The sequence below is a fragment of the Psittacula echo genome (assembly GCF_963264785.1).
Source record: "Psittacula echo genome assembly, chromosome: 14".
NCBI lineage: Eukaryota > Metazoa > Chordata > Aves > Psittaciformes > Psittacidae > Psittacula > Psittacula echo.
Genome location: NC_137750.1, coordinates 3777069 through 3796130, shown reverse-complemented (window position 1 = coordinate 3796130; position 19062 = coordinate 3777069). Strand labels below are relative to the sequence as shown.

General features: G+C 36.8%; 1 protein-coding gene across 6 annotated transcripts in view; it reads right to left on the bottom strand.

Moving 5' to 3' along the window:
- HELZ (helicase with zinc finger) overlaps positions 1-19062 on the bottom strand; it is an 87909-nt gene that overhangs the window by 24083 nt on the left and 44764 nt on the right. For 4 of the 6 annotated variants that reach the window (XM_080629086.1, XM_080629083.1, XM_080629087.1 and 1 more), the window contains 7 exons: positions 16926-17056; positions 14389-14568; positions 13775-13879; positions 6840-7018; positions 5253-5371; positions 4391-4536; positions 2742-2889 (listed from right to left, as the gene is read on the bottom strand). In XM_080629086.1, coding sequence (XP_080485212.1) covers positions 2742-2889; positions 4391-4536; positions 5253-5371; positions 6840-7018; positions 13775-13879; positions 14389-14568; positions 16926-17056 — 1008 coding nt within the window. The remainder of the gene's footprint in view (positions 1-2741; positions 2890-4390; positions 4537-5252; positions 5372-6839; positions 7019-13774; positions 13880-14388; positions 14569-16925; positions 17057-19062) is intronic. The other 2 variants (XM_080629084.1, XM_080629085.1) reach the window with 2 other exon arrangements.

Sequence of the window (19062 nt, the reverse complement as noted above, 5' to 3'; positions counted from 1 at the left end):
CAAGCAGTAATATTGCATCTTAATGATACTCTGAAATATCATGTATTAAAACGATGCATTTACTACACAGTGCCCCTTTTTAATCTTGAAATAAAGAGTTTGACCACAAATACGTCACCTTTAAAGTACAAGCTAGGAAATTATATTAATAACCTTCATTTTCATGCTTATGTTTTTCTTAAGAAAATGGACATATCTCATAATACTTTACCTGATTTCCAGAAGTAAATATACTGCCTAAGTAGAGTTTATTTTTATACTGGATTTTATATATGGCATATCAGAGCTTGTTAACTCTAAAAAGCAACTACATATACTAGAGCACGATTGCTTCCCATTCCAAAGGATACCGTCAGGAATTTCAGATTATTCATCAACTGCTAATTCATCTCTATTAAATACTACTAAGTGTGCTACCTGGGGAGACTAATGAGTAATAAAAACTGAAAACCACCTCCTGTGAGGGGAGAGGCTCAAAGTAACCTCCTGCCAAAAAGCACCAGGCATAGCAGCTTCTGTTTAAACACACTGAACAGAGAGACTGTGCTATGGAAGGTAGTTGTGAACAACTTGATGGATGGGTTGTGCCTCCTTTTTTAATTTATTTATTGACTTTATGTTTTTTAAACATTATTGTGTCATTCAAAAAAATCTCACTATAAGTCAATAAATACTTATCCAGTTATCTAAAGCAGAACTGATGAATGCAGTTTTCCTATAGCATTACAAATGCAAGCTCAGCCTCTTAATGGATGCAAGGCAGAGAATCTTTCCTACAAGAACCTCAAGTATTCTTAACTTTCTTCTCTTCCTGAGTCATCCAGTTATCTGGGGGGGCATTAAAAGGATATTTAATGCTCTTAGCTTTTACATTATCTCTTCTTCAAATTAGTAAGCAGGAATTCTAGGGACTTTTATGACATTTCAAGAACATGGAAAGTGATATAAATCACAATGGGTATACACAATTTAAAACACAGTAGTTCTTAACTGCTTAAAGTCTCTTGTTTCATGCTGACTTCTTGGCATCTAAGATCTGACCGTATGACACAGGTTCTCATGTATATAGTCTTAAAAAAATTACTGGAAACTGGAACAGTTTATTGAAAAACTCAGGAATTAAAAGAATACCAGGAGAAAACAGATAAAGCAAAGAAAGCCTCTTAATGCTTTAAAAGTCTAATAGCTTATTTTGAACCATTTCAGATTTTCAAAGGGCAGTGAAATACATGGCAAGCCCTGACTATAACTTTTTGCAACACAAATTCTTGCATTTAAAAGCTAGTTCTACTGACAAAGGATATAAGAATAAACTTTGATATCTATAAAAACCGTAGCACAAATAATAATTATCTTTTGCAGGTATTTTGGCAAGCTTCCCTGTAAGCCTACAGCTTCTGGCTATGTACTCAGAAATAGCACCATATAGGGAAATTATAGAATTAAGACCAAAAAGGGAAAGCACATTTTCCAGATTAATACTTAATAGAGACACCAATGAACCATAAGATGCCCCAATGCAAATGTCCATTAAGAGTCAAACGGCAAAAATCTCTCTCATCATCTGAATTTCAGCTTTTCATGTTGGTGTTTAAGCAGCTGTTGTCCTTCATTCCTGCCTGCAGCTATTAATGACTCACAACTTTCAGACAGTTACTTGGCCACTGAAGATATTTTTAGGGTTTTCCCAACTTCTGTTTAAATGGCAAAGCAATCCAAGTAGATTAATAAAAGGAGTCAGGTGCCTTCAGGTTTTTTTCACTGATGTGTCCACAAGTCATCGGAGCTTCTTGTTTAAGTGGATATTTTAATACATCAAAGAATGCATAACAAGTGCAGCATAACAACAAAAAGGTTTAAGATTGTGCATCAGATGAACTGCACCATGATCAACAAGGGGAAACACAGACAGCTCTGCAGTGCTTCATAACAAACACTGCTGCTAAACTGCAACCTAAATTCTGTAGTAATTCCTCCTCAATTTAAGAAAATTAATGGTATTTCTTGGGTTTTCTTTAAATGTCAAGGATATTTCTTAAGACATCTTTTTGGTGGGGGAAAAAAAGGATTGAGTCAATCCTCCCCTAACTTGAGGTGACTGGGAAAAGGCATCTTCCACTACAAGAAGTATTACCAAGTCAGGGTGGGGTGAGTTGAGGTGCATGTGTTTGTTTCTTATGGGGTTTTGTGGGGTTTGTTGGGTTTAATTCAAGGGAAGGAATGAGAATGTAAGTAATTTTTGAAGAATACATATACATTTATGTGAAACAAAAATACTGAGAATAAGTTCTCACCTAAAAAAACAAATCCTATTTGCACATGATCGGTTAGACACTGATCCTAAATATATTAAAGCAGATATGAAATGTTACTCCAGAGGACTCTGAGTGGGAACATTTCTACAACAAAGAAATCTAAGTTTTACTTCAAATTGCAGTTACTCTCAGTTGCTAAGATACATCCACCAGAATGTCACAAAAAATTATGAGGAAAGACATGCTGAAGAATGAGCCGGAGAGAACTATATGTAGCTTACAATTTGCAAAGAAAAAGAAGATAAATTAGTGGAAATATTTACTACAACTGCAATGTTCACTCCTTCATGTTTAGCATGCTCCATGTTCCCCTCTCCTAGGAGAGGACAATTTATGTCTTCCACCTACACTGAGCATAAACCAATATATCTGGGAGGAGCAGAGCTTTAGAGAAAACAATCATGAATAAAGCCAAAGAAGAGTTACCTCTGCATTGTTGTAAAAAGCTGTACTATTTTTTTCTTGCACATCTTCTCCACGTGCTGTGAAGAAAGTCAAAGGGTAGAAATCTTTGTGGGCTGGCTGCTTTCCACTTGCCATCAATTTGCCTTCATAGAAAAGTTCAGATGTGTAACTGCAAGGAGACAAAACAGAATTAAATGTGGAGTCTACATATGAGCTCACTAATAAAAGATGCACATCTCACTGATAAATATATGCAATCACATATACCTGAAGAATATACCACTGTTCTGCGGATTGAGTTGCGTAACAATTTCTTCTGCAAATTAATTCTTAGTTATGAGTTCTCATGAAACAATAAAACAGTCTTTCTACAAGGAAAGTTTTTTCCAATAGAAAAAATAGTTCAGGCTGAACTAATGGCTTGTTCTTTCCTTTATTTCTCTTGGTCTCTTTACTTAGATAGGCATGATTACTGAGTCCAACTTGAACCATCTTCCTACACTTCTGTCTCACATGCCATGGTCCCATTTGTCAGGGTAAATTCCACTTTATTAAAAAGTAGAGTTGAGAATCAGCTAAATGGACCACCACTGGAGTATTTAGCAGGTTCCACTTCACACAGCAACACTTTCAAGTGGAATTAGGCACACTGGGCTTCCACTAGACAGCTGACTAGCCCCAGTGGCATTTCTGCAATCGGTGTTCACACAGTGGATCTATCTAGGAACTCAATATCTGAATTCCAACTGCTGAAGCGAAATTTCATGAGGCAAACTTCATGGAAGTGATCTCTAACTAAAAGCTGAAACAATCCCTTCCTTTTCAGATCCTCTCTCATTTTGAACTTACAATTTCAAGAAATGTGTAAAATATTTAGCGCCACTCAGTCTATAATGACAAAGTCCATAAAATGAAGACAGATCAAGCTGTGTAACCAAATACGCTGCATTCTCACTTCTGATTCCCTAGAGCACTTAAATGCTTCTGCTTTGAACACAGTCATAACCTAATTAGCATGACTGGATACCAACATAACATTCCTCAGTACACATTTGAGCCAGGACTTCAACTTTAGCATTTTTCCCCATGATCGCACTTATTCTTTCCAGCACAGCTCATGGATGAGCTCATTACACTAGCAGCCATTAGTTTACCATAGCATAAAAATGCAAACCCACTGATTAATGTGTCTTGAAAGAAGTAATAAAAGAAGACAACAGGATAGAAATGTGCCCAAAATTCGACCTACTTTTTCTGTTCATGGCTGTACATCCCTACAGTGCACATAGCTTACCATTCTAAGATAATCCACCCCGGTAATTCTACAGTTCTAGACCAGTTCAAAGATAAACAAACCCTATACAACATACTGCTTAACAGTTACATGGGGGGAAGTTAACTGTTCTTTGGCTTAGCATGCACGTCTTGCAGCCAAAGCATCCCCACCCGAATGAGGGTCTGTAATACAACTGATTGAACCCCTGGCATCTGTTCTAGGAGAGTGAATTCAACCTAGTTACAAAAATTACTAATTAACTTTGAAACAACTTAGACTACATTATAGAAACATTTAATGCTTCTCTCTTTATTCAGCTCTGCTGGGCTCAAGAGTAGCATTGTTCACTCACAGTCAAAGGAACACATGATACAGTGAAAAAGTTCACACCTACTTGATGATAGCTTCATGGGAGCGATAGTTCTCACACAGCAAGATCCTGCATGGAAATTCTGCAGGGTAGTGCTCATAGAGCCGGTCAAGCAATGAGACATGAAGGTTTCTCTCCCTGGCAAATTCACTGTAGACAAAAGGACTGAGCTGTAATAGACACACACATACAAAGAAAATGTAACTAAACATGTGGACTTGGAATTTCATGCTCCCAACATGTCTATTTTGCACCAAAAAAAAAGAAACCTTACTTTAACTGTACATTCATAGTTGGAAGACATATACCATGGCTAGGTACAACGCAGTAACATAAATGCATTGGTTAGCTTTAGTTTCCCATTTCTTACTTGTTCAAATCCTTACCAGATTATGATGCTTCTAGTAAAAAAAAAGGTTGCCTAAACCATAATACATATTCTCTATATTCTACAATTCTTTCAAAAATCAACAGGAAATATCCATCATAAAAAGCAGGAGAAAGTCTTACCCTGACTTTAATAACAACTATCCTTGTATCTCTATGGAAGTAACATCCCTTGGATTTTCCTTGGCTTCCCCATCTATTATATGGCTGGTAAAACATATGCATCTCCCTCTTTAAAATGAAATTTTACTTGCATGTAGATCAGTGGTTGAATGTGCCCAGCTCTGTTCTATCACAGATTTCCTATGTAACCTTGGACAACTCACTCACTTTTTGCCTCAGTTCCCTTACTGTTAAATGGAGACAACAGCATATTCTCACTTTGCAGAAATACCATGAGTCTACGTTACACACCACAGAAATTTAGAGCAGATTAACTTAAATATATAAATACATATATATATATATACTTGGCATTCAACAGTTCTACAGCTCTTACCTGCATATGGTCTCCAGCCAAGACAATTCTTGTGTTTTTATTAGCTAATGCTAGAGGCATAATAGTTTCACACTCCATAGCTTGCGCAGCTTCGTCTAACAGAATGTGTGTAAAAAAACCTGCAAACCAGAGATATCAGCAAATAAATGGAACTAGAAATATGATAAAATAAACAGTGATAATAATACAAGAAATTGGACTTGAAGGTCTGTATTCTGATGGTAACCAAAACTAGAGAAAATCCAATCTGTCTTACACAATTCTAGCAAGTACTAGAAACCACGCAAACAATTCTCAAACCCATCAAATGACCAGTGGTCAACTGATTGCCAGTGACATTAGCAGTAGCCCACAGTTCTGCTTCTTTCTTCTGATGCACATGAAGTTAAATTGCTGTTTTATCTGAGCTCCCCTTATACCAAAAGGAAATATCTCTTGGCAGACCTCCCTCAGTAGGTTTCTCAACTCTGAAATCATCACTATGAGGCGTGAAAAGCTTTGGATGATGACAATGAAACAGATTTCCTCATATACTTCAGTCCTATTAGCTATTTTATATACTACATTTCCCATTAAATTTGCACACACACCTGAGCACTTTGCTGGTCATGGGCTTTAAGGGGAGAAAAAGAAACAGAAATTGAAGGAAAATGTAAATCCAATCTTATGATAATAATGGACCAAAAGGTTTGCTGGGTGGGTGGGAATCTATGCGCTGGATAACGTGCACTCAAAAAAAACTGGGCCACAGTAGACTTATACTCTATGGAACGTAAATTCAGGATAGTTATAGAAGAGACGTGGTTTTATACATTGCTATATATTCAGGTTTAAAACCAAGTATTAGAGGACTTAGTGTACCAACCAATTAAGATTATATACATAAAAACGCAGCAATTTTCTTTGGAAAACATGAATTTCATACAGCTGCACACACATTACTGTGGAATGACTGTACACAGCTTATTGACAAAGGACTTACTTCCATCTAAAGACCTGAAAATATTTACCATAAATTCTGTATTAGTTTTCTCTATTGCAACAAATGCAGCCATAAAAAGCCAATCATAACAACTTCTGTAAGGAAATCCCACCTTCTCCAAAAAGCAGATGGATTTCATTTGGAGATCAAGAAAACAATGAAAACTAAGGAGCCTCTGCCCCTCAAAAAACAGTCTAATACATTTATTTCAGCTCAGAACGCAACCCTGGAAGAATCACATTAATAACACATGGGTCTGTATGTGCAGGAGTTCTTTGCAGAGCTAAACAATTCAGAAAACAAGCTCTCCGTGTGTATATATGGTTACATGCTCCACTGAGTAATGAACTTACTGAGCATTATATTCAAAGTCAGAATCTCACACAGAATCTCAGAAACACCAGATCATAGATCATGCTTCTTTATTTTTAAATCAGATAAAAAACAGAATAAACCAAAGGTTAATTAAGTTTTAGCATTGCAATAAACATTTATTCATTAAAAGAAAAGACAAAAACATTTTAAGATGATCACTGTTTAGCTGACACTGGTAAGAGGAATGTAATTCTCAAGCATGGACACTTCTTGCTTAGAAGTTATCTCACCTGGTTCAAGATCCAGTTGACACAGATACTGTGATGTATTTAAAGTAACAACTACTACTCGTTGCTTAAGAATGTCCTCTTTCTGTGGCATCTGAAAGGTGGAATGTGTGCTTGAAATCAAACAGTACTGATGCACAACTGGGTGGACAGTCTTTACCCAGCGATTTCTGAAATATACCCTAGAAAAGAAAAAGGGAACTTATTTTCTATACAGTTTGAACACGGTGACAGCCTAATATTTCAAATGCTAATATTCTGGTTTCTGGTAATTAAATGTAATCTTCAGGATGGAAAACATCACAACTATGCAGAATAACATGCAAAAATAAGCTAAAATGCCTTGGATTTAGCTTCCATTATTTGCTGCAGTGCTATACTACATACATGAAGAGCTACCAAGGATTAATTCAGATATGGAAATCTGTAAATTCTTCATACATTTAAGTTGTGCAACACTCGTATCAACGCCTATTTCATTTTAAGTTGTCAATAAACTCATTGTAAAGAAGTATGTCCTCAGCTGAAATATAAATACATCCCATAGTCTTGGACCTGCCAGAGCTGCAGTGCTCTCCACATTTCAGCAACTGCAGCCATAGGATCTTAAAAAAAACAATTCAAAAGACATTAATAAAATCCTGTACTTCCTTTTACACACAGTAAATGTCTCCTGAGAACTAAGAAGCAAAACAGTATATTCATCCTGTATGCAAGTAAATTCATCTTGGCCCATCACACAGGGGCATAACTACGATGCACTCTACAAAAGAATGAGGAAACAGTGCCAAAAAGGATGGCTGGAGTCTAAGATTAATCTGGACATTGCCAGCAAAGCACTGGACTTAATCTTTCCACAACACAAGATAATTTTAATCACCATATCATGAGATCAATGATGAATTTTTCTTAAAAAGTGATGAAATGTTACAGCCAGTCTAGATAAATGGAAGAGGAACAAGGAAGACAAAAAGGCTATGCCCTAGAAAACAGAGTAGAAGTAACTCCACAAAGGGATACAGGAATACACCAAAGCCCACTAGTAGAGGATCTGGATAAAGATTTCAAAGGGCTTCTCTATGGGGTGCTCCTCAAGAACATAATCTCTGTCTAGGAGGAACTGTATCTAAAGCAGAAACTTTAAACTACAAGAAACTACTGTAGAAATATTAATACATAGAATTAAAGTTATTTAATTCTAAATCAAATTAAGGTGCTATTACTTAAACTAATTTCACTTCTAAATATGGGATTTAATGCTGTTTGGTTTACCTATTCATTGTTTATTCTCACCTGCACTATTTCAAATTCCAAATTTTTAATCAAGTATTTGGAAAAGCATAATTATGCACCTAAATGCACTGCACTGGCTGGAGTTTGGATTTCACGTGTCCACCCACGTTTGCAAATTACAGCTCAGTTCCATGCAACGTGACAGAAACAATTATTAGGATTATTATAAGTTTGGCTTGTGAAAATACAATGTCCATTCTGAACAGTAAGAACAAAATGAAATGCAGAGAGGTGCAAAGGCCTCTGCATATTCTGAAGGGCTTTTTAATTTGACAACAAAATCAACCAAAATTGACACTTTGTGACCAAAGCTAACTCTAGCTAAGCCTGGGCTCAGGGAGGGAGCAAACACCACACTCCTGAGACATTCCTAGAACAAGAACCTTCTGATGTTATTCTTATCAGCCACTGAACTGCTAAGCCTTATTTGATAGACTGTTATTACATCAACATAACAACACAGCCTAATAGGTAGCAGGAGCAAAATAACCCTGCTCTATTTATCCCAGCCTTCAACCAGCTTTCATATGATCCCATTTCTCAGTCTCAACTGAGGGCAATACTTACCCACCCTCTCACAGGAGCACTGTGAGGATTAATGAGTTTATTGTGAGTTTATGTTTGTAAAGCACTTTGAGATTCTTGGATGAAAGCTGCTATTGAAATGCAAAATATTATGGTTATTAGACATTATTATACCATGCACTGTCTTTTATTACCAAAATTCAACTATGTCTGACTCACAGATTGGCTGACAGCATTTCCAACTGCATTGCTGCTTACCCATTAATTTCTTTTATTTTGATGTCAGATCAAAAAGGTATCCCAGAGCTATTATTCACCCGGCACAAAAACACCTGACAGATGTGACTACTTCGAAAATGTCGGGATATAAGTAAGCCACACTGAACAAGGGATTTCTTTCTCAGGTGCAATTTGGGCTAACAAAGTCTCCTGCAATTTCATTAAGATTTCTTTCTTCTTGAAGTTAGAGGAACCTATTACCGGGTTTTACCACCTTACCACAAACCAGAACGTTTCTCCCTGCAACGCACCCTTACCTTCTGATTAAACAAGCAACCAATCTTCTAATATTAATACCTGCACCAGCAAAGTACCTGAATGCCAGCACAGTCCAGCATTAGTAGTTACTAATTAAATTAGTAGTTACTGATCAAATAAGCAAAAATGCAGCTACAAAACCAAAACCCAGCCATAGCTCAGGTGAGTGTGCACTTTCTCACATCACCTGCCTCACATCAAGACTTCAGCTCTGGAGAAAATAAAACTTTGAAGGCTAAGGTTTACCCAAACCACAGGCAGGGAAGTTACTATTGGAAATCAAGATGATTATAGGTTTGGGACTCAATCCTCTGCAAACAAAAGTACTGAATATATCCACTGCATTTCCTAATACTCAGAACCTGCGTCTCGCATGTAAATTCATACCACCTTTATTTCTAAATGTGTCATCTGGATACCTACAGCAAAAGCCTTCATTTCTGTGGGTCTCTAGCCAATGAGTCAAAGAATGGGACAACCTGGCAGCTAACCTATTTGTCCATCAACTTTCCAGCCACTACATTAATTTGCCCTAGTGTTTCTATTAAATGTTAGTGGAATGGAGTATTTCCCAATATTTCCTGTTTTGCTCCCATTGGTAAAGTTCTATCAAAGTATCAATTTGCACAAGAGACTGCAATAGTGACTTTAGACCAGTAATTTAGATTCAAAATCATGTCCTTGTTCATGTTTCAGGCTGGGATTGCTCCTAAATCACTTAAAATACAGCTCTGAGTTAGTAAAGCGGGAATCTGGAATCAGAACCTCTGAGGGAGGCTAAACAGGAGTTTCATGTCACTCTTGTCCTACAAAAGGGACTTCTGCTTCTCATGTCTCCTTACAAGAATGAACAGGGACTAAAAGTTCTTCAAAACTTTTTTCCCAGTTCTGAACTGGAAAACACAACTCCTCCCAGCTCTTGATATAAATACCAGGATTCTCCCTTCAGGCTGCGCTCCAAAGAACTCTTCTTGGAGAAACTCCAATCCCAGCTCCTTAGATTTTGTGCACTTATTTCTCACCTGAAATCCCTCAAGCAAAAAGAACACAGAAGCTCAGAGGAGCAAGAATCCAGCAGTTTGATTTCATGCCTCTGTTAAAAGACTATTAAAAACTCCCCAAAATCTCTAAGTAGACCCAAAAAGCCTAAAGAAAACTTGGAAAGCACCTGATTTCCCTCTTCCATTTCTTTTGCTCTACCTTCAAAGAGGGGCTCATTCTCACAAATAAGCATGTTCTCAGGGATACAGAAAACATGTGAAGAACTTGTCTTATAACCTGACAGTTACCTCCTTCAATCAATCTTCTTCTGAGAATGGCATAAGATAAAAGCTAGAGTTTCAATATAAGTGAATAGCCGAAGAGTGATTTCTTTCTTTTTCAAATGAGCATTTGATAAGATGCATTAACACCAGTTTCAGCACAAGAACTACTCCAGCCATTTGGAAAAGAGAGCAATGGTTCTTTAAATCCTGTTGGGTTTTTGGTTTGGGTTGTGGTTTTTGTTTGTTTTGTTTCAATTCAAACTCCGGTTTGCTCCCATCGATTAATTTTTATAGTCTGGGTATCTCCTGAATCTCACAGCCACATGTTAAAGCTACCTGGTTTCAGGCTATAGCCATACTTACACATGCATGTTAAGATCTAAGTATTTAAAAGGTTAACTGAAGAGGTTTCAGCTGAGAGATTTTAAATAGAATCAACTTATTTTCTGACATAGCTGAATTAATAGTCAGCAATAACATGTTAGGCATAAATTGAAATTATTAAAATTACAGATAAAAGCAGTATCAACCTCTTTCCTTTCCCCCTAGTATTACACACAAAAACCAGCATATGGATGCAACTAGATTTGAAATATGCCAGTAAAATAACAGTAACGAACAGCAGACACCTCAACCACTGTATGCCCAGGAACATACAGAGAAACTGCTACTATCTGCTCCCTAGGTCTTGACTGAGGTTTTTAGGAGGGTATATACCCTTATCCCTGGAAGTGTGCAAGCCCAGGCTGGACAACCCGGGCTAGCGGAAGGTGTTCCCTGCCCCTGGCTCTGACTCACCGTCTAAAGGTCCCTGCTTCTCCACACTGAAAATCAAGCATTTAGCACCTAACAGAAGCACTTAATTGAAGGCTCTTTCCTCCTAACTGTAGGTTATGGTTGGGGTTTGTTTCTTTCAGAAACACATCTGCATTAATTTACATAAGTAGAACAAAATCGTTTCAGTGTCAAGTTTCTTCAGCGAGAGTCAGGGTTTGGAGTATGCCCCTAATACAGTTGAATCATCTCATCAAACCCAAGGGCATTTTTTTTCCTGCATACAAATTTGTTTATGGGCAGCAGGACTATGAGAATTTGGCCTTCAGGCTTCACTGGTATTTTATTTAGGTGCAGAACTTAAGACTCGACATAAATTCTCAGTGCTCGTTCTGACTTTGCATTTTCTAAAGGGCACAGAAAGTTATTTTGTTAGAAAAAGAAACACGAATTTACAATATGATATTTACACAAAAATACCCAAACTCCAGGCTTCAAACTTTTATGTCTCATCATTGACGGGGTAATTTATTTAGCGTACATCTTATCCACAGAAACATACAGAAATATTTACACAGTTCTCTGTACTCAGTGGGTGTTAGATAATTTAGTTTTCCTTCTTTAAAAACAACATAAATATTATGGTGCTCCCCACTAAGCTATGGAAACATTTTTAGCCAGGATACTATTAAGCCAACTCATCACTTGTAGAGTAAATAAGGAAAAAATCTAAAGCAAACTGTTCAGCCATTTAGAAACACAAACTCTGCGAGTAGCACATCCAGCTTTGATAGCATTGACAATCAACTGCTGCTGCTCCATTTGATGTTTCCTTTGGAATACTGCAAGAGCCCTGTTTACACTAATAGTAATGATGATAATTTGAAAATATATCGTAAGAGTCAAAAAGCAAGGTACCAGATCCACAATCCATTTCATGCTAGGACTCTCACATAGCTCTTGCTTTCAATTCAGATAAATTAACCCTTTAACTCCTACCAGATCAGGTACGTGTTTAGCTTTCAAACATCTTCCTTTCAATTAGATGTAGCATTTTTTATTTGAAGACATACATATTTGTGGATCCATGAATATATATACACACAAATCCAGATATGCCTCCATTTTGGAGGATTTTTTATACAGGTATCACAACTGTTTGAGCAATATCATCTAATCCACAGCAGCACTTTCTGAAGGCTTCATATCAAATACTATGACAATCATACTTAAATGCAAGCATTCAGTGGTTTTTAAATTATGTGCTGTCATTTCCTTGGCAAATATATTTTAACCATAAGGAAAATACCACTTTTATGTATGCTCTTCGTAAGTATTCCTGAGACTAGACTACGCAGTTGAATGCAGCACATAAAAGAAAGTAGCAAAAGCCTGGCAACCACAAAAAAAAAAAAAGCATTGAACTTTAACTCCTTGCTCTCTTAAATCACAACTCGGTATTCCCAAAAGTGTCAGTTACACACATTTTTTCCCAGCACAGAATTAAGACACCATAATGCTTTTCATCACAAAGTGCTTTACAAATCACCTTAAGACAATCTGTGCTAAAACACAAGCAGATCAAAAGTAACTATTCAAAATAAGCTGCCTTCTTTTCCTTGGCCAGATCCTCAGCGTCTGTAAAATGTCATAAGGCAACTCAAGCCACCAAATTTAAGAGAATTTACAGCTGTTGTAAATCTATCCCTTTCACATAACTTCATTGGCTTTACTAACATTGCATAAACTGTATGTCCCAAATGGCTTCTAATAGCTAACAAGTAAACATAAAGAGGCATTTTCTTACCAATATATTAAACTCATAGACTGGCATTCAGAAAATTATGCCTATAGTTTAAAAAAGATACATCCCAACCTAGCATTATACTGCATATATTGCGATTACTGCACAAAATATTCCCAAGAGCTGGTTTCTGCTTTTAAATAAACCCTCCTAAACTATTTCTATGCAAGTTTACCCTCCTTGCTCCTTAATTTTCCACCTCTTCTTCATTTTTTTTCCCTTACTTCCCCAAAATCCCCACGGTAAGTACATTTAACCACATACACAATGACTTCAACCTGACTTATCAGAAGAGGCCAAACTACTTTCACATGATTCTCTAAATATGTAGCTCCTATGACACCAAAGCTATTCTTCAAGAAGCCAGGTGGGTAGCCCCCAGTTTCCAAACTATCATTGGAAGTGTGAGTCAAAATGTTCTGGAATTAAAATACAATTAAAGCGCATTTGAATTTATCATAGTAGCTTTTCGAGGAGCATATCAAAAGTTTGCTCATTAGGAAAGACACATTTATCAGTAGAATAATAAAAGCTTAAAAAAGGATGTCTTTATTTTTATTTAACAAATGACCCAAAATTACGTTGACAATGTTTCATGGTCCTTTTAGTCTATGTTTTTAAAAGCACTGCTGGTAATGCCAATATGCTTTTATGTTTTAGAAGATCTTTAACCTTTTTTTATAGACACCTTTTCTTAAGAATAGTATTTTATAGATACATAATAAGCCTTAAAAAAATACCTGAGAGGTCTTGCCTGGGGATTGCCTGCTTCTACATATGGATGTAAATAATCCTTTATGTAGAGATCAGCAGCACTATTAGAATGGGTGCAAATGAGAATCCTGCTGGAATAAATGGTGCAAATAAAAAAGCAATGAAGAAACAGAAAACAATTCAAAGCAGTAGAATACAAAAAAAAGGAAACAGTGGCCATCTTCCTGCACATTTCTCTTAATGAAACTAGTCGCTAACCTACCATAGTTGGCATGATTGAGCCCTTTAACTCAACTTCTTCAGTTAGGAGAAATTCAAACAGTTTTTCAATAATTATTTTGTGATTATTAATCTAGACGTGATTTTAAGCACGGAACAGCTCTTATTATCTAACATACTGCCAAACTTTCCATGTCGAGCAAATCACAGTCATCTACACATCAACCATTTTAATTAGTTTCATTCCAAAAGGAAACTACAGGCTAAGACTATAAAATTACTTTCTCATTCAAAACAATGACAGATGGCTTGGGGTTGGTTTGTTTTTAAGCTGGATGGAAATTCTACATTTCTACCTTTTAAGTAAAAAACTACATCTCTGCTAATCAAGCATCACCCTATATTTAGTGCCCCATCTCACCTAGTATCCTGTTGCTGAAGTATGTGCTTGACTGCCTGAGCCAGAGTGAAGGTTTTTCCTGTCCCATAGGGACCGATGATAAGAACAGGAGGCAGTTGTATTGAAAGTGGAGTAGTGATAGCCAGAACAGCCTCTTTCTGCTTAGCGTTTAGTCGAGGGTCCAACTGCTCATCCCATTGTCTGTACAAAAGGAGACAGTTTAAAAACAAGCTGTGGCAATGCATTGTCAGTCAGAAATGAAATGAAGTATAATTTCTAAAAGCTATAAATAGCTTACATGCTACTGTATTGATTGTGGCATTGAGTCACAATGAAACAAATCAACAAATCCAGCAAAACAATCACACGCTGTAATCACAAAGATTTGGTATTTGCAATAAATAACTTGGGTTTTTGTTTTTTCATAAGGAATCTATTTCTCAATTTACATTATCTCACCTAACAGTCATTAACCTGCGTAGAACACGTAGTAGAAAAAGTAGATGCTGCACCATCAGCTGATAACAAAGGCAAGTAAACATACAACAATTTCCTACTATTAATATGCAAAATGTGACTTCAGTTACGGTTCTTTCCTGCAGTATTTACATTGTCAACTTTAAAAGCCAACAGTTAACCCCAGGGCTTGGTAAAACTTATCTATGATGAAATTAAAAAACAACTACAAAACTTAACAGCTACCAATAACCACAGCCTTCTCTTTGCCTTTTGTTTTTTAAATCACTAATGCACATACCTCTAATAGGAAAGCAGCCTAAAAGAATGAATTTTGCTGTAACCAGCTAGCGAAACCAGCATTAAAAGGAAGATGCTTTCAGAAAATTCCAATGAGCATAAGAGGTTAAAGATCTGTAGACACAGTTTTAATATTCCCACTGACAGATTTAGAAGTAGACATGCATTGTAAAAACCACCTGTCGCTGCTGCACATATGGCCATACTTCAGTAATGTGATCTGCTTTGGTACAAGAACTGTGCTTCTTACAGACTGGGAAAAGTATCTACTCAGTAGTAGCTAGCAACAAGGAGTAAAATCAGGAGGGAACTGACCGAATTCCCGATTTTTAAGACAGCTATGAATAACAAGCTGGCAGGAGACTCTAAGAAATATTGGAAAGTAATAGGGACATGAAACAAAAATAGAAGAAAACCAGGAAAAGACAGTTTTCAGTCAGAAGTACTGATTCTCCAGGTAGGACAAACCAAGCCACCAGATGGAAAAAACCATGCTTATTACACTTAACGAAACTGAACTACAACCATTATCATTAATGTATATAAAAATCATCAAACATTACACAAACGATATTAACTACACAGAAGGTAACAGTGCTCGCTTTCTTGACTTACCTTCCCTTTAGTGGAAACACTGCTAACTTCCAAACTATTCTTAAACACCATTCCCTTGAGATTCATTCAAAACTTTACTAAGCCAGGGGATTGTCACGGACCACCGCTAGCTTTGTACTAAGAACTCTATGCAAAACCTATTCCCTTCTTTCTGCCTGTACTGTCAAAGCTTGATGCATGCAGCAATCATCCCCACCCAGAAAACTGCTCCCACCCTTTTATTGTCTCTGTTTTTCCTACACTTCCAAAGATAAACTAAAATTTTCCAGTAACTTTTGTCTCACATTATGTCGCTGTCTCAGGTTTCTGGCCTGATCCCTTTCCTTTTAATCCTTGAGCTATCTTCTGATTAGTGCTATATCACAATCACTCTTAATTCTCACCTTCAATACACCACACAACTCCTCGCATGGTGTACAAGATATCAGTTCCACATACCTCTCATTTCCCTGGTTTCTAAGTACAGAAACCTCATGCCTCTTTTATCCTTCCCCATGCAGCAAGAACACTGCCCATACTCCCTGAGCAACACAGCCTCGTATTTCTCTTCCCTAAGTTTCCTCTTCGAGATAAACTATTTTCACTGCATCACTGCACCAGCTTTAAGTTTCTTTATAAGTATTTATAGAACATAGAGGTTTAGAGTTTCATAAAGGACACTGTAAGACATGTATACAAAGAATCTCAGGACTGCTTGCAAGTGCAATGCTGGTCCTTCTAATGCCCCTTCCTACACCTTTCTTAGTCATACCCTCAGCGATATGTCCATATTTGGGCTCACTGCACCAAACTCCAAAAGTATTAATGGATCACTCTTTGAGATCCTGCACAGCAAACTCCTTGGAACTGGTATTTTCAATCCTATAAAGCATCATGCATATTTTCAGTGAAGAACAGAAGAGTAAGCAACAATAGCAGATTTGCTTTCTACAGCTGCAGTGCAACTGCAATGCCTATAAAACCACAGCTCAATTGCAGGGAAAACCAATCAACAGATTCTAGTCCTCAGAGAATCACTTTTCTTGTTTTCTTTAGAACAGCTTCACTCCCTTCTCTTAACCATCCTCACCATTAAAGAGCAGCAAGGCAGGTTTCTTGTTCCAGGGCAGGTTTCAGCCATCTGTTATGAGAAAATCAGTACACATCACCATACAATCTTTGATATTGAAGTGTTTGCATTCTCATACCTGTTGGGACTCCAGGGGATGGTGGGAGTCATGCTGACATCTGGAAATAAAATACTGTTGTCCTTAATCCTGTCCAAAGCATAATGCATTTCACAGAGGGGTAAGCGATTTAACTGAAACTGAAGTTCAACCTGCAGCACAAAATGAATGAAGAAACGAAGAGGTGAACCAAACCTGACTAATTTAGAAAACACTCTTCAGACTTTGCTGCATATGCTACATTTTTATCTTCCTGCAAACTACAGACTCTCAAGAAGAAAGCCAAAAATATCATTCAATCAAAAGATCTGTGGTAAAATTAACTTGCTCCTTTTTATTGTTGTTGTGAAGCAAAGATAAATACAGCATTTTCTCTAATGCAATTCTGTTGGTTTGACTTTTAAGATTAGATTCCACTGTACTTTCAGAAAAAAATTAAAGGGAAAACATTCTTGGAATTATTTTTTTTAATATAAAAAATACTCCTAGAAAATATTCTTGTCCTAAGCCACTGTTTTTGCAAACAGAAGCTTCCATCCCTTACTGTAAGAGCAACCTCAGAAAAGCAACAGACCAGAAATCTTCACAGCTCAACAGACAACATAAATCAGATGTGTGACCAGCAGAGATAAACCCCAAACACTATTTAATTTCTAGTCAAACATTCTGCAATAACATAACTTGTTATTTATGTTCAATTATTAGGACTCTCTGAAAGTTACTTTCTAACAATTCATTGCTTATCAATACATTCATTTCTTTGTTCTCTCAATTACTTACATTATAATGCTAGTAAATAAAAGATAATGCTAGTAAATAAAAGATAATGCTAGTAAATAAAAGATAATGCCAACAAAACTTTGGTACAAAGCCAGAAACAACATGAAGAGCACGTTAACATCCCTGATGAAATTCAGAACTGAACAATGGAAAGTGAAATTAGTTTATACATACATATGCTAAAAGAGCAAAGAGAAAAATACATTGTAAATGTGAACATGGGATAAAAGCAGCTCCTGGGGAAACAGTTCATAAAAACAGTTCACTCAAATTACCATTTTCACATATTTAAATTTGCATTTATTAATCTATCCAAGCCCAAATGCATCTGAGCAGAGCATTATGCCCAAGATCTACATGTTAACAATCAACACAGAAGCCTTTATACAAAATTTGACATACATTTGCACTAATGTAAAGCAGCATAAAACCACCTAAAGGTGCTGAAGAATTTCAAGTCACTGACATATTTTTAGCTGTTGGTTGGTTTTGGGTTGGGGGTTTTTTGTCAAATCATTGTTATCTGTCACTAAAGGATTTGCAAAACACACCTCTCAGCATTTACCTTCTAGTATATTTAAATATTACATTATTATGTATGTAAAATCACCGCTAGCTTTGCTATAAATAAACAATATTTGCTTGTATCAGTGCAGAACGTAGCCATTAACTTTCAGTCTCTGGCAGATAAAAAGATATTAAATATTTATCTTGACTAACATATTTTAGAGCAAGATGTCTAACCATAATGCTGAAGAAAAGGGCAGTAACAAATCTGTACAACGTTAAGCATGGAGTTCACTGAAGTGACTGTAACTGCTAGAAGTTTTGTAAATAGGACATATGAACGTGTAAGAGTCTTTTTCCCCATTATTCCACTGTGTAGTTTTGGATGCGCCTAATTTGGATGTGGATATGCCTATCCACTACCTTAGTAAATATGGTGGTCTTCAGAGTAGCAGGGTTTAGCACATGTCAGGAATGACAGCACCAGCTCATCCTGTCCAAGGGGGACCTCAAGCTTCCTTTCCTTCCAAAGCTCTGTCCTACCCAGCCTTACCCAGAGCCAATTTGGCCATTCAATCACATCCCATAGATGTCTGCAAAAGACTTCCCCAGGAACGGCAACGGTCCCAACCTCACAGTTTGATCTATACAGGAAAGATATCTACGCTCAATTAGGCCCAAGGCTGACAAAAGAACACCCAGTATAACAATGATAATTTAAATGCAGAAAACCTGTGATGCTCATCTGAGTGACACTTCAATAGTCCCTTCTGGAAGTCCAAGCAAGGTGCCTCGCATTAAATACCTCTCATTATCTACCTGCATTCACCATCTGCTTTTGATTTTAGTTTTTAAACCAGTTTTGATGGAA